Raw genomic sequence first — 22,674 nt, forward strand, 5'->3', positions numbered from 1 at the left:
GAATTGTTTATTTCAATGAATGTGATAGATTACATATCATAATAGTTAGGCTATAATATTATAAATCAGGTTGGTTTGTATTGCTGACGTAATATGTAAATTATATGCGTAGACTTGCACTTAGATCATAGTGCGGCCCGCTGGAAAAAAAGGTTGAGAACCACTGATATAAAGGTTGCTGTCCCATTTCATACAGGAATTGTTCATTTAAAAAAATCAAATTATATTGTTAGTTCTAATTATATTGTTAACACAAGTTCATTTAGAACTTTTTTTTACTTATAAACTCCTTGAGAATTTAAATTTAGTTTAATAGTATTTAAATTCAAGTTAAAAAAAAAAGGTTTTAATTGCTTAAATTATTTTTATTAATTAATAATATGTTATCATGTTTATTCTTGTAAAAAATACGTGTTTATTCTTTAGGAAAACAAGGGAAAAAATAAGGGACAATCCGAATATTAATAATAATAATAATAAAATAATGTCATTAAAAAATACCATTGGCCTGAGTAATTATGACCATTATAGAATTGTGACTTTAAAGATTAGTCATTTAGGTGGTAAAAATACTGTGAAATTAATAATGGCATGGATTTTAGAGCATAACAACTGAAGGTTTATGAAACATTAGCCAATAAAGCATTTTTTTAATCAACGGAACTTAAAGTTGTGAACTAAAATATTATTTCAACCATACAGTGTGAATAAATAAAATGCATAATTTTCATAACATTTCATTATTCATAAAATGCATAACGTTTCTGGTGTTTGGATTTGTACTTCAATATAATGAGCTCCAAGTTTAAGAATAGCCCTAGACTAGTTTCTCTCTCTCTGTCTCTATTTAACAGCATTAGCTCAATGATATACGTCTTCCTTCCGTTAGAATTTTCCTGCCTTGCTAAATGTTGGTCTCATGCAGGGCCGGCACGTGCCTATAGGTGAACTAGGCAGCCGCCTAGGGCGGCAGCTCAGCCAGGTCGGCAAGAGAGAAGGCAAGAGAGAGAGAAGGCGAGAGAGAGAGAGAGAATTATTAATTTATTTGTTTGTTTCACATTAGGTATAAATAAAATAAAAGCTATATATAAATGAAAAAACTTTACATTTCGAATAAAAATTCCCGCACGGCAGCACCCTATTAGTAGGTCTATATGCATGCAAAATACTTTAATGTATATTCAAAAATGTCAAAACGAATAAATTTATCTGGTCATGAGTAATCGCCTCCGTGGAAGAGCGCTTTTCGCTGCTTAGAGACCATGGGCGCGTATTTGGATTTTTATATGACATTGCATCTCTCAAAGAAAAGGAGAATAGAATAGCCTAGTTCTTCAGGATTGCTTAGGACTGGAAAAGGCCCTGACTCATGGAGACTCGTGGGATGTTGATGGGCATGAATTGTTTGAAGAGCTGACTGCTTTGGGCAGACGCCTGGTTGCTGGATCTAAACCACTGGATGCGCTTGAATTCATCTGTGAAAAAGGGATGGAAAACAATTTTCCAAATGTTTTTGTAGCATTGAGAGTGCTTCTCACTCTCCCTGTCACTGTGAGCTATGGAGAACGCAGTTTCTCAAAGCTTAAACTGATAAAAATGATCTCCGAAGTACAAGTTAAACTCGAGAGCGGCATTTGAGCTTGCGCTGGCCCTGGGCTCATGATCAATAAGTTGTATTGGCCTCAATCTGATTCAGTAAAGTCAAACCGCAGGCAGTGAAGCTTGCATCACTGAGCGTGCGGGACTCGCTGTGAGGCGGGAACAGAGGATTCCGCTTGGTCTTAAAGCCTCCCGCAAACATCCACGATCACAAATAACAATGATTTTCGTAAAAAAAATGATTAATTATTAATTGATGATTTGTTATTATCATTATGGTCTTTTGAAAATAATAATATGGGCTGCGAGAAAATTATGAATACAAAGAGTAGTGCTGCTGAGTGCAAGCATGTTTCAGCCCAGTAACACACCGTTCCTCAGAGCCAAAACACAGACCGAATTCTGTTCAGCTGGAGGGGGTTGGGTTTTGGATAGTTATTCATGGATTGTGGGGGTCGAGATAAAGGTGTGAATTGCTCTTTCATATGGACAGTGTCTTGTGAGGCTTTCACTTGCTGAACCGGTTTATATAGGACTGTTGTTTTGGTTATATTCACAGTGCTGGCTCTCTCCGACGAGAGAAATGCAACATTCACACATTACACTATTCCTTTTCGTCTAAAAACATTTCAAGCTTTCTGTAGATATATTTTTAATGTACCTATGTGAGACACCACGATATTATGTTAATTAAAAAATTATACATTCATTATCATGAAAAATGAAAGTGATGAGACGGCGCCTCCCTGTCATTAATGCACATTAATAATTTTTGCACAAACACTTGAATATGAGCTTCTTATCACGAGTAAAATTCATGCCAACAGCCAACATATTTAGCTTGATCAGAAGGTTGACTGCAAGAGTCGAGCGGGATGTTAAGAGTTTGTCTGTTTCTTTTACTGATTATTTTCGGGTTAAAGCATGATTTACACAGATTCACACTCAATCGCTTTTGCAATAATTGGTTCAAACAAATGTAATCTTACAGTACTACATTATCAGCATGCTATCTGATTTTGAAATCTTGAAGTTAATCGTTCTGTTTAGATAAAATAACTGACAAAAATATACTGTTATTTTAATCACAAACAAAATTTTCACAGCAGAAAGCAGCAATTAAAGATGTAATGCTTACAATGTTATTAGTTTGGCATGTGATAGGCTATAGGGAAAAAAATTTACACAAAATAGCTTAAGCCACTTTGAAACTCTCCTGTTATTTTTTATTATTATTATTATTTTATATGCTATGTTATGTTTCTGGTATCAGAGCGCGTGGAGGGGAAGTTGTTGCTTCTCACAGACTCTGCTGTGAGTGAGAGAGATGTTTCACCCGACGAAATGAAGACGACCGCGGCTGCACAAGCACAGCACATCCACCAAAAATCAACCTGCAGCAATGCTCGTTCATCGACTCGCCAAGCTTTACTTTTGTAGGTCGCATGGCAGTAAATAATGATGATGGGCTAGTATTAAAAAAAAAATAGCATCTTTCCAGCATTAAGGTAATAACAGTACTGTTTTTTTTATCATCTTGTTGCAGTTATAAATTTGACTGCTAAATGAATGATAAAGAACTATATTAAAACTTGTTTTGTAAAATTTCTTCGTCATTTGAATATTGATTTAAAAATCGGTTTGAATCATAAATCAGATTTTTTTTCTAAAATAAAAAAAACAGGGATTTTTTTTAGGCCATATGATATTACCCTACTTTAAAAACTAGTAAAGAAGGTTCCCTTTAAAATTACTTTAGTTGTCAATTACTAAAGCTTTTTTTTTACATAGTGTGAATGTTGTTGATTATAATGAGAGAACTTGAGTTTAATCGTGAGGACGTTTTATTAATTCTTTAGAGTTTCAAAGATTTAATCGTGCCGGTTTAATTTTATTCGTTTCTTGTTTTAGGCAAATTAGGCCTAAATAATGGGAACGAAATTATACAGTGCTTCACATTTAAACATGCAACACTTTCTTAATCAGTTTACAGACAAATGTCTTTTTCCCAATAAGTTATATCAAAATAAAGGACAGGTAACGAATAACACAAATGCATGTTGTTTTATTAAAGGAAAAAAAATATTTATATTTAAAATATAAATTAAAATAAAATAAAATAAATTAAAATATTGACATTTTACATATTAATCCATGTAGCCTACCCCCCTAAAATAGGCTACCACTTTTAATGCTCGGATGCAAAGTAAACCACAATTTCTTTTGAATAATATAACGCATAATTAATATAATATAAATAATACTGCACACCTTTTAAATGTGTCCAATGTAAAATATGGTTTAATACCATGTAGCTTAGAAAATATAAGCACAGACTCAGGCACAGGCTTGACATATCCTGCTTGAATTCGTTCTAAGAAATGCACATAACTTCATAAATACCAAACTTTCATCTGTGAATATTAAATATTAACTATATTAAATATTTAAACTATAGTGTTTTTCTTTCATTTTCCGTGACTGAAGCAGTCAAATGTAACATATCAGCGAGGCAAAACTGACGTCTATTTGCGAAAATGTGCTTTGATGCGCTTGTTTGATAACTTGTGGTTAAAGCACCACTCAGCGGTCAAAGGCTGCAAATGCACTTTATACCGCCGGTAAAAGAGGCGTTTTCAATGTCTACTTAGTGTATATAAATCGTGAAGAGTAAGGGCCCTAGTACTGAACCTTGAGGTACTCCATACTGCACTTGTGATCGATATGATACCTCTTCATTCACTGCTACGAACTGATGGCGGTCATATAAATATGATTTAAACCATGCTAATGCAGTTCCATTAATGCCAACAAATTTTTCAAGTCTATGCAAAAGAATGTTGTTGTCATTTTTTGTCAAACGCAGCACTACGATCCAATAGAACTAATAGAGACATACAACCACGATCAGATGATAAGAGCAGGTCATTTGTAACTCTAAGGAGGGCAGTCTCAGTACTATGATATGGTCTAAATCCTTACTGGAAATCCTCACAGATACCATTTTTCTCTAAGAAGGAATATGATTGTGAGGATACTACCTTTTCTAGTATCTTGGACAGAAAAGGGAGATTTGAGATCGGTCTATAATTAACTAGTTTTTTGGGGTCAGTTTGTGTTTTTTTGATGAGAGGCTTAATAACAGCCAATATGAAGGTTTTGGGGACATATCCTAATGAGGAATTAATAATGGTCAGAAGAGGATCTATGACTTCTGGAAGCACCTCTTTTAGGAGCTTAAATGGTATAGGGTCTAACATACATGTTGTTGGTTTACATGACTTAACAAGTTTGTACAATTCTTCCTCTCCTATAGTGGAGAATGAGTGGAACTGTTCCTCAGGGGGTCTATATTGGGAAATGTCAACACTTGTTGAGGCTTTATTTTTCGTTAATTTAGCCACCTGGGTTATGTTTGTTTTCTTCTAAAAGAGAAGAAAAGTAATCGGATTTAGCAGTTTTTAATGCTTTTCTGTAGGATACAGTAGGTTACTTTCCGCCAAACAATAAGAAATACCTCTAGTTTTGTTTTCCTCCAGCTGCACTCCATTTTTCGGGCTGCTCTCTTAAGGGTGCGAGTATGCTCATTATACCATGGTGTCAGACTGGTTTCCTTAACCTTCCTTAAGTGTAAAGGAGCAACTGTATTTAAAATGCTAGAAAAGAGAGAGACTATAGTTTCTGTTACATCATCAAGTTCTGAGGTTTTGAATATGCTAAGGAATTCGGATACATCAGGAGGATAACTTAAAAAGCAGTCTTTAGTGGTAGAAGTGATGGTTCTACCATACTTGTAACAAGAAGTAGAATTTACAATTTTGGCTATATGGAGTTTGCACAAAACTAAATAATGATCGGAGATATCATCACTTGGCTGCATATTTTCAACACTATCAACATCAATTCCATGTGACAGTATTAAATCTAGAGTATGATTTCGGCAACGAGTAGGTCCTGAAATGTGTTGTCTAACCCCAATAGAGTTCAGAATGTCTATAAATGCTGATCCCAGTGCATCTTTTTCATTATCAACATGGATATTAAAATCACCAACTATTAAAACTTTATCTGCAGCCAGAACTAACTCGGATGTAAAATCACCAAACTATTTAATAAAGTCTGTATGGTGCCCTGGGGGCCTGTATACAGTAGCCAGTACAAACATCACATGGGATTTATCATTAACATTTGTTTCCCTGGATAATGTTATATGAAGCACCATTACTTCAAACGAGTTATACTTGAAGCCTGCCCTCTGAGAAATCCTGAAAATGTTGTTATAAATTGAAGCAACACCTCCTCCTTTGCCTTTTAGACGCGTTTATAACAGTCATCTTGGGGGGTGGACTCATCTAAAATAATGTAATCATCAGGTTTTCAGCCAGGTTTCTGTCAAACAGAGCACATCTAGATTATGATCAGTGATCATATTATTTACAAAAAGGGTTTTCGTAGAAAGGGATCTGATATTCAATAAGCCAAGCTTTATCATTTGTTTATCTGTATTGCATCTGTTTTTTGTTTGTTGAACCTCAATTAAATTGTTACTCTTAACTTGGTTTGGACGTTTTTTGTATTTTCTAGTTCGGGGAACAGACACAGTCTCTATAGTGTGATATCTAGGTGAAAGAGTCTCTACAGTATGTGCTGAGAATTAACTGACCTCTGTGACGTGAGGCAGCTAGCAGACGGTTGGTTTAGCCAGTTTGTCTGCTTCCTGACCTGGGCCCCAGTTAGTCAAGTATAAACTCTAAGACTATTTGCTATATGTCTAGAGAGAAGAGCAGCCCCACCCCAGGAGGGATATAGGCCATTTCTTTTCAGCAGGTCAGGTCTGCCCCAAAAGCTCGCAGGAGCCAATAGCCCAATAATCCCAATAGCAGGAGAAGCCATTACTCACCGTGCTTGATGAAATATTCTTACCACAGTTGTTTGATGAACTTGTGAAAAACTGGAGAGAGAGAGAGGAGAGGAGAAAAGAAAACAGCGATAGGTTCAAATGAAAACGCTAATGACAAGCTAACGAGTGCTAATGCAATGCAGGTGCACTGCACTCACGAATATAAATAAAAGTTCAAATGATCAAAATTAATCTGATAAAATTGATTGACAATATCAGAAATATGGTGTGAATTAAGTTATATTTTATCACTTTAAACAACAGAGAGTGATAGTAAGATAAAGATTCAGATGAAGATGTTTCCCTTTCTATACTTCACTCATACTGCATATGGGGGAAAAGCTCCTTTTTTCCTCGATGCTGAAGCCTTTTTTCAGTAGCGTAGTGGAACTGCACTGCTGTTGGTTTAATCTGTTAAACTTTTTACTGTTGAACTCTGGAACAAGCTCTCGCCATCTAAGAGGCACCGCAGTGGACCAGCTCAGATCGCGAAACCATGAATCTTGCCTCTCTGCGCTTGTGGATCGATTTCTTCAATGAAAGCAGTCCTGCCCCTCGCACCCCCCCTATCTTCTTCCTCCCACACGCCGGCCAGGAAAAGACAGCAGGTTAGAGGGGCTCAGCGCCAGGATTTGGGTGAGCTCACGCCAGCCCAGCACCCGCGTGCCTCACCCTCTCCTATGAAGAGAGCCGTCCCCTGTCCTTTTCTCATGCCCAGAGCAGCATCCCTTGGCTGAAGCGAGCGACCTCGTCTCTATTGGCGTATCAGAGGACGAGCTGCTTGATGACTCCATGTCACTCGCGGCTTCTGGAACGGAGGTTTGGACCGATGATTCTGACCCCGCCCACATGCCGTCACTTGAACCCATCGACGCCAGAGCTGGGATGGACACCGAGCTTTTCCGCATCTTCTCCAAAGCTGTCGAGGAACTCGATTTAGAGTGGGCTCCCCATGAAGAGCCAATGCGCAGAAGACTGGATGAGTGGTAGCTGCCAGGATGCCGCCAGGCCCCCCGCCAGCGCTCTGCCCCGTTCTTCAGTACCTCCTCTGCAGCTCTCACTTCAGTGGATGGCTTTCAGGAGAAGGGCTATGAGCAAATGCCGACCCAAGACAAGGCCGTGGCTGCTCGCCTCTGACGCCCCCCCCCCCCCCCCCCCCCCTTCGGGCAGCTGCAGAGGGATTCACCAAGTGTCTCACTGCAGCACAGAAATCATCATAGGCCATGCGACACTTCCTGCCCAAATGCTTCTGCTCTGCCTCTGCCTCGAGTCACCCCAGGAGTGCGCCGACTCAGCATCAGAGCAAGCCTGCTCCTTCTACCTCCCAGGTGGCGCCCCCAGCCAAGGTGTTGGACCAGACACCCTAAAAATCGTCCTGATCGATGGGGAAGAAAGATGAAGGGGCAAAGTCCCACCGCGACCGGACCACCCAAAAAGATCTCTCGCCTGCCTGCTCTGCGACCCGGGCACACTGTTGTTAAATCCACGCAGAGCGCCATTGTTATGGCGAACACAATAAATATTTAACATTTTCAAAAAATTTTCCTCTTCAACACTATTCAGTGTTCAGGCTCCTGATCAGTGGCCTCTCTTGTCACGCGGGCCGAGGCCTGGCAGGCCCTCTACAGCCGTTATTTCCTTGTCCCCAAGAAAGATGTTGGTCTCAGACCCATCTTAGACCTCAGGCTCCTGAACCTCTCCCTCATGAAATGGAAGTTCATGATGTTGACATTGAAACAGATCCTCACGCAGATTTGCCCCGAGGACTTCTTTTTTTTTTCTCGCTGGACTTGAAAGATGCTTACTTTCACATTTCAGATAGCCCCCCATCACAGACGATTGTTGAGATTCGCATTCGAGGGCGTGGCTTACCAATTTACAGTCCTTCCCTTTGGGCTGTCTCTAGCTCCTCACACTTTCACGAAGTGCATTAAGGAGGTGCTTTCCCCTCGGAGCGCGCTCTGGTAATTCAGCAGCTCACGGCTTTCACCAGGAACAAAGCCTGTTTCCCTTTGAAGTTCTTTCAGAGGATGCTATGGCTGATGGCTTCCGCCTCCCCAGTTTTACAGCTTGGCCTCCTACGGATGTGGCCCATGAAATACTGGCTGAAACTCCAGGTCCCACCTCACATTTGGCGGCACGGCTGCTTTCGCATCAGGGTCAACCAGGCCAGACCTTGCAGCCCTGAAACCTTGGATGAACCCTGTTTGGTTCAGTCGTAGAGTACCCCTGCAGGTGCCTTCCAGAAGGACGGTGCTCTTGACAGATGCGGCCAACCTGGGTTGGGGCGCTTTGTGCGAGGGCAGACCAGCCTTCGGCTCGTGGTCACACGAGGAGAGCCATCTCCATATCAACTGCCTCGAGATGCTGGCAGTGGAATGAGCCCTTCAATTCTTTCTGGTGATTCTGAAGGGGCGCCATGTCCTAGTCCATTCGAAACAGCATGACAGTGGTGTCCTACATCCTTTCGTCTAGCCACATCTGTGTACTGGCAAAGTACCTCTTGGAATGGGCATTACCCAGGCTGCGATAGCTCAAGGCGACGCATATACCTTGCAAGACAAATCTGGGAGCAGACATGCTATCTTGGAGCAATGTCCCCTCGGAAGAGTGGATGCTCCATCCCCAGATGGTTCTCAAAATCTGGGAGATCTTCAGGAAGGCAGAGGTCGGCCTCTTCGTCTCAGAAAGCAACTCTCATTGCCCAACCTATTTTTCAAAGGACACAGATGCGCTGGCCCACAACTGGCCCAGCCTCCTTCTTTACGCTTTTCCTCCGATCGCTCTGATCCCTCAGGTCATCAGACGAGTCAAGGAAGACAAGCACAGAGTCCTCCTGGTGCTCCCACTCTGGAGGAGCCAAGTTTGGTCCTCAGAATTATTCAGGCTCATGGCCGATCCCCCTGAGGCGGGAACTCCTCTTTTCAGGTTAACAGGACAGTCTGGCATCCACAGCCAGAACTCTGGGCTCTGCACCTTTGGTCCCTCGATGGGAACCTTTAAGGCTCCCTGGGGACGTACTACACACCATTGCTCAGATGAAAGCCCAGTCTACAAGACGCCTCTACGCCCAGAAGTGGTCGGTCTTCGTTGACTGGTGGTCAGCACGAAACGAAGCCCCTTTTGAGTGTGAAGTATCTCCGATACTGTCATTTCTCCAAGAGCGTCTGGACAAGGGTCTCACCCTTCCACGCTCAAGGTGTACATAGCAGCCATCCCAGCATTCCATGCTCCTATCGCTGGCCAATCAGTGGGTCGAAACAGGCTCATTGTGTGTTTCCTGGGAGGTTATAGGTGGTTGAACCCCCCATGTCCTCTCTCTGTTCCCACTTGGGACTTTTCCACAGTCCTCGAAGCACTGTTCAATTCAATTCAATTCAATTCAATTCAAGTTTATTTGTATAGCGCTTTTTACAATACAAATCGTTACAAAGCAACTTTACAGAAAATTATGTTTCTACAATATTTAGTAGTAGCTAGTAGTTTGTGCACGTTTGACAGGATTTTAGAAAAATAAAAATAATAATAATAATACAAGACGTAGTCAGCTAGATGATGAACTATCAATATTATTAATTAATAGTAATTATATGATGCAGTCACACATGTAGCAATAATTGTTAGTTCTGTTTGTTGATTCAAGGTTAGGATCATCTGGGGTCCTCTGAGGGTCAGCATCATCTCTTCTCAGGTGTTCTGGATCCAGACTGGAGCTTGTGTAAATCCTAGTTACCACGGGATGTAAATCCCGTGGCAAAACATAGAAACAAGATAGAGACATCATTAGCATAGCTGCTGATCCAACAAAGTAAAATTAGTTTAACCCAAGCTAAAGAATAAAAATGCAGATGCAACTACACTCACAATTTAAGAGATACATTATTCGAATGCTTGGCGAAAGAGATGCGTTTTTAATCTAGATTTAAACAGAGAGAGTGTGTCTGAACCCCGAACATTATCAGGAAGGCTATTCCAGAGTTTTGGAGCCAAATGTGAAAAAGCTCTACCTCCTTTAGTGGACTTTGCTATCCTAGGAACTACCAAAAGTCCAGCGTTTTGTGACCTTAGGGTGCGTGATGTGTTGTAGCGTGGTAGAAGGCTAGTTAGGTACGCAGGAGCTAAACCATTTAGGGCCTTATAGGTAAGTAATGATAATTTGTAACAGATACGGAACTTAATAGGTAGCCAGTGCAGAGACTGTAAAATTGGGGTAATATGATCATATTTTCTTGACCTGGTAAGGACTCTAGCTGCTGCATTTTGGACTACCTGTAGCTTGTTTATTGACGAAGCAGGACAACCACCTAGAAGTCCATTACAATAGTCCAGTCTAGAGGTCATGAAAGCATGAACTAGCTTTTCTGCATCAGAAACAGATAACATGTTTCGTAGCTTGGCAATGTTTCTAAGATGGAAGAATGCAGTTTTTGTAACATTGGAAATATGATTTTCAAAAGACAAATTGCTGTCTAATATAACACCCAGATTTCTGACTGTAGAGGAAGTAACAGTACATCCGTCTAGTTGCAGATTGTAATCTACAAGATTCTGTGTGGTGTTTTTTGGTCCAATAATTAATATCTCTGTCTTATCCAAATTTAATTGGAGAAAATTATTTGTCATCCAATCTTTTACATTTTTAACACACTCTGTTAGCTTAGATAATTGGGAAGTTTCATCTGGTCTCGTTGAAATATATAGCTGAGTATCATCAGCATAACAGTGGAAGCTTATTCCGTATTTTCTAATAATATTACCAAGGGGCAACATGTATATTGAAAATAGAAGGGGACCTAGGACGGATCCTTGTGGCACTCCATATTTTACTGATGATAAATGAGATGACACCCCATTTAAGTAAACAAAATGGTAGCGATCAGACAGGTAGGATCTAAACCATCTTAGAGCCTGCCCTTGAATACCTGTATAGTTTTGTAATCGATCTATGAGTATGTCATGATCTATGGTGTCGAACGCAGCACTAAGATCAAGTAAGACTAGAAATGAGATGCAGCCTTGATCTGACGCAAGAAGCAGGTCATTTGTAATTTTAACAAGTGCAGTTTCTGTGCTATGGTGGGGCCTAAAACCTGACTGAAATTCTTCATACAGATCATTTTTATGCAGGAAGGTGCTCAATTGAGCAGACACAACTTTTTCTAAAATTTTAGACATAAATGGAAGATTTGAAATAGGCCTATAATTTGCCAGTACACTAGGATCTAGTTTTGGTTTCTTAATAAGAGGCTTGATAACCGCCAGCTTGAATGGTTTTGGGACGTGACCTAAAGATAACGACGAGTTAATGATATTGAGAAGCGGTTCTTCGGCTACAGGTAACAGCTCTTTTAGTAATTTAGTGGGTACAGGATCTAATAAACATGTTGTTGGTTTAGATACAGTGATAAGTTTATTTAGCTCTTCCTGTCCTATATTTGTAAAGCACTGCAGTTTATCTTTGGGTGCGATGGATGAAACTGAAGTGTTAGACGCTGTAGAATCTACATTCGCTATTGTACTTCTAATGTTATCTATTTTATCAGTGAAGAAATTCATAAAGTCATTACTATTTAACGTTGGTGGAATATTTGAATCAGGTGGCGTCTGGTAATTTGTTAATTTAGCCACTGTGCTAAATAAAAACCTTGGATTGTTTTGGTTATTTTCAATGAGTTTGTGGATATGCTCTGCCCTAGCAGTTTTTAGAGCCTGTCTATAGCTGGACATACTGTTTTTCCATGCAATTTTAAAAACTTCCAAGTTAGTTTTTCTCCATTTGCGTTCAAGACTACGAGTTACTTTCTTGAGAGAGTGAGTATTACTGTTATACCATGGCACAGTACGTTTTTTTCTAACCTTTTTCAATTTGATGGGGGCAACAGCTTCTAATGTATTAGAGAAAATAGTGCCCATGTTGTCAGTAATTTCGTCTAATTCATGTGTATTTTTGGGTACAAATAGCAGTTGAGATAGATCAGGCAGGTTATTTGCGAATCTGTCTTTGGTGGCTGGAACAATAGTTCTGCCCAGACGGTAACGCTGAGACATATAGTTAATATCAGTTATACGCAGCATGCACGATACAAGGAAATGGTCTGTAATATCATCACATTGGGGTACAATATCTATAGCAGTAAGATCGATTCCATGCGATATAATTAGATCTAGTGTATGATTAAAACGATGAGTGGGCCCGGTGACATTTTGCTTGACTCCAAAGGAGTTTATTAGGTCAGTAAACGCAAGTCCTAATGTATCATTTGCATTATCAACGTGAATATTAAAATCTCCCATGATTAGCGCCTTATCAACTGTAACTAGAAGGTCTGAGAGGAAATCTGCAAATTCTTTTAGGAATTCTGTATACGGCCCTGGTGGTCTATACACAGTAGCCAGAGCAAGAGATACATTAGATTTCTTTTGCATGTCTGACAGTGTAACATTTAGCAGAAGTATTTCAAAAGAGTTAAACCTGTATCCTGTTTTCTGGGTAACATTGAGAATATCACTATATATTGTTGCAACACCTCCTCCACGACCAGTCTGACGGGGCTCATGCTTATAACAGTAGTTTGGTGGAGTAGACTCATTTAGACCAAAATAATCATTTGGTTTTAGCCAGGTTTCAGTCAAGCAGAGTACATCAAAACTATTTTCTGTGATCATTTCATTTACAATAACTGCTTTGGGTGTGAGTGATCTAATATTTATGAACCCAAACTTTAAAAATTGTTTTTGTTCATTTACTTTACATTTTTCTGGTTTAATTACGATAAGATTTTTTTTCTAGATCCTACATTATATTTTGACCTCACTATTCGGGGAACAGACACAGTCTTAATAGTTTTTACAGCACAAGTACTTTTATCATTTAAGCGGGTGGAACAAAACTCATCATAATAGTTATTAGAGAATTGTCTTACTAGTCACATGGAGCGAAGTGTCCTGGAGATGTTGTCAGAGAGCAGCTCCGCTCCGATTCTGCTGGGGTGTAATCCATCAGCGCGAAACAGCCTAGGACGCTCCCAGAAAAGATTCCAGTTATTAACAAATAGCAGTTTCTGTTCTTTACACCATGACAACAACCATTCATTTAAAGCAAAAAGTCTACTGAACCTTTCGTGTCCTCGTCGATACGTGGGCAGTGGTCCTGACACGACGATCGTCGCCGCGGGCGTCGTGCTGCGAACCGTCTCGATCAGGCTGCTGAAGTCCCTCTTCAGCGTCTCCGTCTGCCGCAGCGTGGTGTCGTTAACCCCGGCGTGAAGCACGACCGCTCTGGGGCTCTCGTCGACCTTCAGGATCGCGGGTATCTGCGCAGAAACATCGAGAACACGAGCACCAGGCAAACAATGAGTGTGCACTTTACCTTCGGCTAACGTAGCACTTACGTGTCGGACGATGGAGTCTCCGATGATCACAGCGTCGCGTCCTGTCTCGCGGAGGGGAGCGAAGCGGTTCCGGATGGAGATGTCGAAGGCAGGAGGGGGAGAAGTCGTCGCCCGGGACCCGGCTCGCGTCCTCCGCTGTGGATGCACCCAGGGTCCGTGGTGTCCCGGCGTCGCAGTGAAGGACATCTGGGAAGATCGCGTCCTGGGTGCACCGGGCCTGTGCAGAGAAACACACGGAGTAGACGTGGTGGGACTGTTAACAGATCGCTGTATACTTACCCCGGACTTGTGAGCGTCAGCCCGGGATGATTCCAGCGCGGTTCTCCGCTCTCTCAGCTGGGCCTGCCTCACCTCCAGGTCGCGAATCTGCTTTCCCACGGCCTCGAGCTCGAGCTGCACAGAGTGGAGACATTCATCCGCCATTAAAGCAAGTAACAGTGAGTACAGCAGTGGTAATGTGTGTGAATAGAGTATTAGCAATGTTAGCGCAGTTAGCTGCAACCGCACCGCTGATGCTAACAGGCTAAAAGCTAATAGCGGACCTGGGAGATCAAAATAAAACTAGTGATAGCGAGGCGCTCTGATTGTTTTTGTTGTAGAATACAATAGAGGATATATTCACACGTTATATAAACGGAAACGATGATGTATACAATTGTTTTTTGAGTTAAAAATAGTCAATGAAAAGAATATAGTGACGGAGCTCAAACGCAGTACAGCCGCCAACAACAAACAGGAAGTGACGTCCTGTGTGTGTGTGACGTCCTGTGTCACTGTCAGCTGACCTTCGGGCCCTAATGCTCAAAACCGCTCTACTACTTGCACTAACATTGGTCAAGTGTGTTGGCGATCTGCAGGCCCTCTTGGTGAGCCCTGCATCCCTTGAGTTTGGGCCTGATGACTTGAAGGTAATTTTAAAACCCAGGCATGGCTACGTCCCTAAAGTGCTCTCGACCCCAGCACAGGTAATTTCTCTCTCAGCTCTGCCTCCTTTGTCAGGCGAGCAAGAGCTGCATTCACTCTGCCCAGTGAGGGCTTTGAGGATCTACATTGAGCGGTCACAGTCTTTCCGGCAATCTGACCAGCTTTTTGTCTGCTTTGGTGGCCACACCAAGGGGTCTTCGGTCTCAAAGCAGCACATCTCGCATTGGATAGTCGACACTATCGCTCTGTGTTACTCCTCTATGGGCCTTGAGTGCCCCATAGGAGTGTATGATATAGATTTCATTCTTTAGGTCAAAACTTCATGAAAAGAAAATCAGTTTGAATAAAGCAAGCAATAACTCCAACAATAAGTTGGAGTTTAGTGATACACTAGTCAGTGTTCCTTCACATTGTTTGCACTGTTTTCTCTTTAAATATATGACCCTGAACCACAAAACCATTTTTTAGTCGCTGGTGTATATTTTTTAGCCTGACTACGTCAGACTTTGTATTTCCGCTCAATTTCATTTAGCTTTTGTTCTCAGTCTGAGATAGCAACTATCTCCAAGTTATCCTCCGGTCTCAAAACAGCTGGCCAATCAAGTAATAGAGGGCGAGCTGAGAGCCGTGACGTAAACGCTAAGCGCCGAATGTAAGATTGTAGTTTAGGACGACAGCGGACATGGAGACACGGGATGCTATTCGCAGAGTGTTTGTTTTACATTTTGAATGGAGGTGATGTTGTGGCCCTAATCACAACAGGTTTTGGGAAAAGTTTAATTTATCAACTGTTACCAATCGTCAGTGAAAAACTGGGGAGGCCAAAGTTCGGCAGGGTGATAATTGTGATTGTGCCCCCCTTGGTTGCTCTCATGCAGGTTAAACAGGCAGTGAACTCACTCAATGTTTTTATTTTTATTTTTTTATTTTTTTGCAGCATTCCTGTGTTTACAGTGGAAGTTATGCTGTGTTCCAGGCAGGTTTTTGAGCCCGTAAGTCATGACTTCAAATCACGACTCAAGATTTTGTAGCGTTCCAGGCAAGTCACACCAAACTTTCTGAGCGCAAGGAATTGTAGCTAGATTATTAATTTTATTTTTATTTTTAAGTTATATTGTCCTAAAATAGTTTTTTCAAAGTGTACCACTTGCATGAACACTGCATCCGTAGACAATATTATCCATTGTTGTTTCGCGGGCTATGTGACGTCAGAGCTCGGAACTGGGAGTACATTGATCTAGTACGAGTTTATGGGTGGGAAGTCATGGGTTTGACTGCTGTTCCAGTGCACTTTCACGGATAGAAGGTTGGAAAAACACGGGTTACGGGTTGCCTGGAATGCGGCATAATAGAGGCGGCTGAGACGGCGCATGACACACGTCATGACCAAACGTTATGTGATTGACTTACGGGTAACCAATGATTTCAGACAAGCACCCTCCCCCCCACTTTTCTCAATATCATATATATAAATACACAATTTTTTTTGCACCCTCAGATTCCTGATTTTCAAATGGTTGTATCTAGGCAAAATATTGTCCTATCTTAACAAATCCATACATCAATGGAGGGCTTATTCATTCAGCTTTCAGAGGATGTATAAATCTCAATTTTGAAAATTTTACACTTAAGACTGGTTTTGTTGTCACTTATGCCATCAGTCATTCTCAGTGGCCAACTTTAATAAATTGAAGCATGGATGTGTTTGCTGAATAAGTGCACCTACACAACCTCTGTTCGTCAAAGTCTTTTTTGTTGTTTTAAAAGCAACACATGAGTATAATTTGGAATTAATATAAGGAATTTCACTGTTTTAGTTTTCAAGAAAAGTATTTAAGTTTTACCACTTTTCATTAAGTTGACAGTATGAGTTGACATTCTGTGTGCTTATAGGCGAAAGTGCAATAATTCTGAAATTTCTCAAATGACAACAGTCATGATCGGTAATCACAATTATAATTTATAAATTTATGACATATGCATTCATGAAATATGATTCATGTTATAAATGTTATTTATTCATACACCACAAACAGTGTTTGTTTGAGAAAAATTAACCTTTAGAAATAATATTGAAATACACACACAAATTGCTCTTTTATCCAGTTTGAAAAATAGCTTGAGTTCTGTTAGTACGCCTATAGTATATTGTTGGTGTAAAAAAAAAGAAAAAAGCGGCTGCTTTTATCTGCCATGTTAATCATTATTTTTACACATGATAATTTTTTTTTTTTTTTTGCTGTAAAATGTACATTAGCCTAATAATAACTTGTCTATATTAAAAGTATTGCTCTTAACAGACCTGTGTCTTTAGTATCACTAGTGCAGTGTCCGTTCTCGGAGCATAGGCTATATAAGCCCTGCCGGCTCTGTTCTGTAGTTTATTAAAAGTTTATTAATTCTGAACGTGTTTCGTGTACATATTGCACCAGAAAGCACCAAACGTGGGTTCGTAGCAACACATCCGCCACATGTGAAGTCGATTGGATAAACGGTTCTCGACTAGGCTTGTCACAATAGATGGTGTTGACAATGATACCTTTGTTAAGCCGCAATACTGGTTACGTCACTTGCCCATAGACCCCCACTATTGTTTAGATTTTTTATAGTAATACAAATCATTTAGTTCATTAAAATAACAGAGACTACAATTAAAAACTGAACGCGGTTGCTCAATGCAGCGGAACATTCAGCGTTCAATGGGTTCCACAGCGTTTGCTGATTTTTACTTAATTTAAATGTATTTATTTTTTTTAAAAAAACAAGGTGTATTCTGTTCCTCCAAGCTTTATTATTCATTTTGCTAATAAACGTTCAACATTTCTTACTTATTTGGTTATATATTATACATGTTTACTTATTTAAACTTTTATGTAAGTTATTTGTTATTTTATATTAGGCATAGCCTGCCCGATAGCATGGCAAATTTTTATTTGTTTTGTTAATACAATTTTGTTTTATATTTAGTTGTAGCATTCAAGCAATTGCCGCTAATTTGCGCATGGCACTTTTAAGCAAAACATATGCAAAATATGACCATGGTTTGGCACAGCTTGTCAGTGAATAATGGCTTTGTGTAAATGCTGCTCCACATGAAATCATGCACGAGTAAAGATTTACAGCTGATTACTGAACTGGCATTGCTAACAAGATGCGCATTAATTATCGGGCAATTTTTATCATGCATCCCTAATATATATATATATATATATATATATATATATATATATATATGTATGTATGTACATATGTATGTATGTATGTATGTATGTATGTATGTGGTCCTAAAAAAAACCTGCAATTAAATGGATTTATCCATTGACTGAAGTCCCAATTTTTTTTTTCTTTTTTTTTTTTTTTTTATACAGAGGAACTATCTGTCTGGACTGAGGAAGAATGTAGAAATTTTGAACAAGGTTTAAAGGCTTACGGAAAAGACTTCCATTTTATCCAGGCCAGCAAGGTAGTGCTCATTTTATGGCATTCATCACAATAATAATAATAATATTGTAATGTTTAATTTATATTGCACCTTTACTAATCTTAAGGATGTTGTAAAAGGTATACCAAAGCAACAAATATTGATTACAAAGAAACAATTTCAATATCAATTAGAAACATCAATTTTATTTTTATTAGAGATGCATCGTTCGACCAATTATTAATATTTCTGTTTTAATCAAGTTCAGACTAAGAAAATTAGAATGGAGCCCATCCTTTAACTCACTGGCACATGAAGATAAGGATGTCATCGAATGGGTAGAATCTGGTTGGATATTTTTAATCTGGTTGGAACAATAGGTTTAATGCAGTAGGTAGATCACTAAATTTGCAGAAAGTCTTGAAATGAATGTCAATCCATATCTGCCCTTTCTTGTATTGACATTTTAAAATTTACAGATGTAATAACTAAAAAAATTTAATAAGCTGTGGGGTTCAATAATGTGCCAAGCAGTTTTCTCTGTTAGATAAGTATATGGACTACTTGATGTGGCATTTCAAACCTAATTAATGTGTTTTTTTTTTGTTTTTTTTTCTATTATTGTCATTTCCTTAATCAATTTCAGGTCAGAACAAGGTCTGTCGGAGATTGTGTGGCTTTTTATTACATGTGGAAAAAGTCAGAGCGGTATGATTTCTTTGCGCAACAAACTAGGCTTGGAAAAAGGAAATACAACCTTCACCCAGGAGTAACGTAAGTATCTGTGCTAACACATTTTGCTTGGGTTAAAGTAACTAAAGAAGCGTGATTATTGTTTTATGAACATTTTAGTAGGCTAGACACCTCTTAGGTACCCAAGGTTATGTCAGTAACTGGAGACGTTATTGTGTTTTGAATTTCTAAAATTATTACTACATAGCATTTTGGTCATCCACTTTTGTGATTTATATATCTAGCCTACAAAAATGTTTTATAAACAGTGATCACACTTTTGTTACTTGGCTTTGTTTAAATTAAATCCTGCCTAAAAGAACTGTCTGCAGTTATTGCTTTGCAATGTACATGATAGACCTTAAGGTTTTGAATGGCTGTGCTATTCAAATTTATATAATTCACATCAAGTGGCCATTATTTGCCAGCATAGACAATGGCTGTCATGGATGTTTTGCAGCGCAAAATAAACTGATAAATAATAGTAATTTTCATTTGTTAGGCTATTTTATCTACAGCTCTTTAGAGGTAGAATTCTTCAGTGAAATAAGTAGGGCCAATGTGTTATTTATTGTAATAAATTTGAATAAATTAAGGAGAGAGAGAGAGAGAGAGAGAGAGAGAGGCTTAGCGAGTGTGTGAAGCTTGCAAACAAGTGAAGTTTAGTAAATTAGCTCAAAAGGGAATTAAATTATGATTAATTATTATTATTTATATGAGATGCCAGTAGTAACTGCTGCATAATTAAATTGCCCTCAACTAATCTGTTCATCCAGCGAACATTGTGTACATTCATGTCAACTCTAGGAAAGCATATTTTCATGGCCACAGAAAACACTTTCATACATTATTAATGCATTAGATCATGTAGCAAAATCTAAATTGTAAAGGGACATTCATTTGCAAGTAGGGATATGCCGGTATCAAATTTTCCTGTTGCGATTAACCCTCTGGAGTATAAGGGTATTTTTGGGGCCTGGAGAAGTTTTGTCATGCCCTGACATTTGTGCTTTTTTCAGTTTCTTGTAACTATCTAAATAGCTAATGTCTAATCTCACTGTAATCAGCACATACTGGGTTATAATAATATGTGAGCAGCATGTATGTACATGATTTGTGTTTTTGAGAAAAAAAATGTTATGCGTTGGTTAGTGAAAAACTAAAAATATAAAATCCCTTGAATAAGGCTATAAAACACATAGAGAACATTGGTTCCCGGGACTTCTGAGAACTGGAACTTGTAGCCTAGATTTTTACTTTCTAAATTATGTGAAAATCATCTTGTTTACTCACTTACAGAAAACAATATATTGATTTACATTTTCTAAGACACTTTTTGTTGGTAAAAGTCATATGCGAGTAGGCGTCAACTGTCATGAATATCATTGTGATTTACACCTGAGAAGACAAAGGCCTGCATAATGAGCTGCATAATAAGACCTTTCAGTCAGGTTTGTCACTGAGAGGGAGGAGTTACAAGAAAGAATGTGAGGACAAAATAAATGTATATAATTTTATGTTAGTAGTTTATTTAGAATATATTTAATTATCCCACAACATAATTTAATATCCACTAGGGAGTGCAGTTAAACAGTTTATTAGGAACAATCAAAGCTGACTTTCAAACTGAATTTCTTGCTTCATTACTCCAGTCACACAATCCTTCAGAAATCCTTTTAACAATCTTATTTTCTACAAAAAAAGTATTATTATTATTATTATTGTTGTTGTTGTTGTTGTTGAAAAGAGCTGAGAATATTTTTTCAGGTTTTTTAGGGGGGATAAATTGAAAGAACAGCTTTGTTTGTTACATTTGTTACTTTTACATTTATTCGTTATATTATATTATTTACATCAAGCTTTTGAATGGTATAGTATTGTATATTGTTATTGAAACTTCATTATATTTCACATGATTATACATTTAATCAGGAATTATAGTTTGGAAAAGTCTTTGGAAAAAGTCTAACTAGTAAAATGTTTACACATTATGTGAAAACTAGTAAAAGTATATAAATGAATAAAAAGAGACTAACTCATGTTTATGATCTCTGCTGAATAAAGCGCTTCATTCTTTTTTATGATAAAATCCAAATCTCAAATCCTCAACCACATCACATCTTTTTGGGGTGAATTATGTCTTCTTCCTCTCATCGCGAAGCAAACAGTAAAATACAAATAAACATGAAGAACAGTCTTGCTGCGTTGTCTTGTGTTGTGTGGGTGTATTCAAGCCACACGCTTCAGTGAAACATTAGAATCTGAATAGAGTGTTCAGCGCGGGGGCGTGCAGACAGCACACCTTGTTTGTTATATTTATTTTATAAGTGCACAAAGTTTTCTTATGTCTGTATACAAAAAAAGTAGACCCTTTACAGAATCATTTGATGTATTGCTCTTATCTGTACGATCAAAACTGAAAGGGTAATTTTTAATTTTAAGGGTAAGTTTTTTTTGGGGTTAACAGGAGAAAATGCCTCATAACTTAATCAACTTCAGAGGGTTAATTGCTCATGCTTTTATCACGGTATATGGTATTAACACGGTATTGAAATTTAGTTTAAAAAAAGTGGTCATAATACGGTATAACAGGTTATATAACTTTTTTCTAATAACAAAAATAAATGAACATTTAAATACAATAAAGCAATACAGAAAATATATATATAAAGTTAAAAGTTTTACACAGATTAAAGTGCAAAAGAACTATAAAGACCCATAGGTGTCACTTTACAATAAGACCTCATTAGTTAACCATTAACTTTCACAATGAGCAATAGCTACATTTGCTGCAGAAGTTATTCATCTTTGTTAAAAAAAAATACAAGTCTTAGTTCTTGTTAGCTTATTAAATAATACAGTTGCAACTTTAGATTTTAACAAAGTGTTATTAAATATTGGAATACCTAAGATTAACAGGGTGTCCGTGGCGTTGTAAAAGGTAGTAAATGAAATAAGCCAAAATTAAGGCCATTAAAAAGTATTAAAAAGTGATAAACGTCATCTGGCGAGGTATTAAAATTTCGAGCCCAGTTTTTTTAGATAGATTTTCAATTTGTGCAGGCCTTTCTTCTAAAATTTGCGTGGATTTATTTATATGTTCAGAGTAGGACCTGAGCGATAGCATGTGAGGTGTTCGTTTGCCCGTGCGCTGAAACAAACTGGGTACCTGGCTGGCTTGCTGCCAAACATGTACGCAAGCTCGCTTCCATTCAGTAATTAAAACATGGGGAATTGCAAGTTTTCGGTCTAATTTTCCCAATAGACTGCAAATTTTCATAATTGCCACACAATTTCTGCAGAATCTGGGCTTAGAAGCATAGAAGCGTGACGTCATCATAACGCGCATTCATTCAAAGAAAGCTACATTGGATAAACAAACTGAAAGCAGAACGAATCCGCGCTAGTAGTTCGGGCTGCGTAGACCGTTTATGTGCTGTTTAACAGTGCTGGGAGATAAAGTGAAGAAAGCAGTCGAATTCACCACAGAATCAATAACATCTCTGTGAAATCTTGTGGGAAGCATTCAAATTCAGCTAAGAATTCTGTTAAAGCTGATATCAGAACAAACGCCACTGATGTGGAAACCAGGAAAAACATGGTTAAACAAAAAATATCCACCATTCACCATGGGTTTAACAGTGAACTACAGGGACAACTTGTGGCAGAAATGGTCTAATGTTTTCGAGTGATTTTAAATGCTTCAC

General features: G+C 38.7%; 1 protein-coding gene across 1 annotated transcript in view; it reads left to right on the plus strand.

Moving 5' to 3' along the window:
* The window catches only part of mier1b (mesoderm induction early response 1b, transcriptional regulator), a 113,904-nt gene that overhangs the window by 38,126 nt on the left and 53,104 nt on the right, over positions 1-22,674 (plus strand). The window contains exons 6-7 of the mRNA XM_059563942.1: positions 18,183-18,277; positions 18,882-19,009. Of these exons, the coding sequence (XP_059419925.1) occupies positions 18,183-18,277; positions 18,882-19,009 (223 nt within the window). The remainder of the gene's footprint in view (positions 1-18,182; positions 18,278-18,881; positions 19,010-22,674) is intronic.

Source organism: Carassius carassius, chromosome 12 (genome assembly GCF_963082965.1).
Source record: "Carassius carassius chromosome 12, fCarCar2.1, whole genome shotgun sequence".
Taxonomy (NCBI): domain Eukaryota; kingdom Metazoa; phylum Chordata; class Actinopteri; order Cypriniformes; family Cyprinidae; genus Carassius; species Carassius carassius.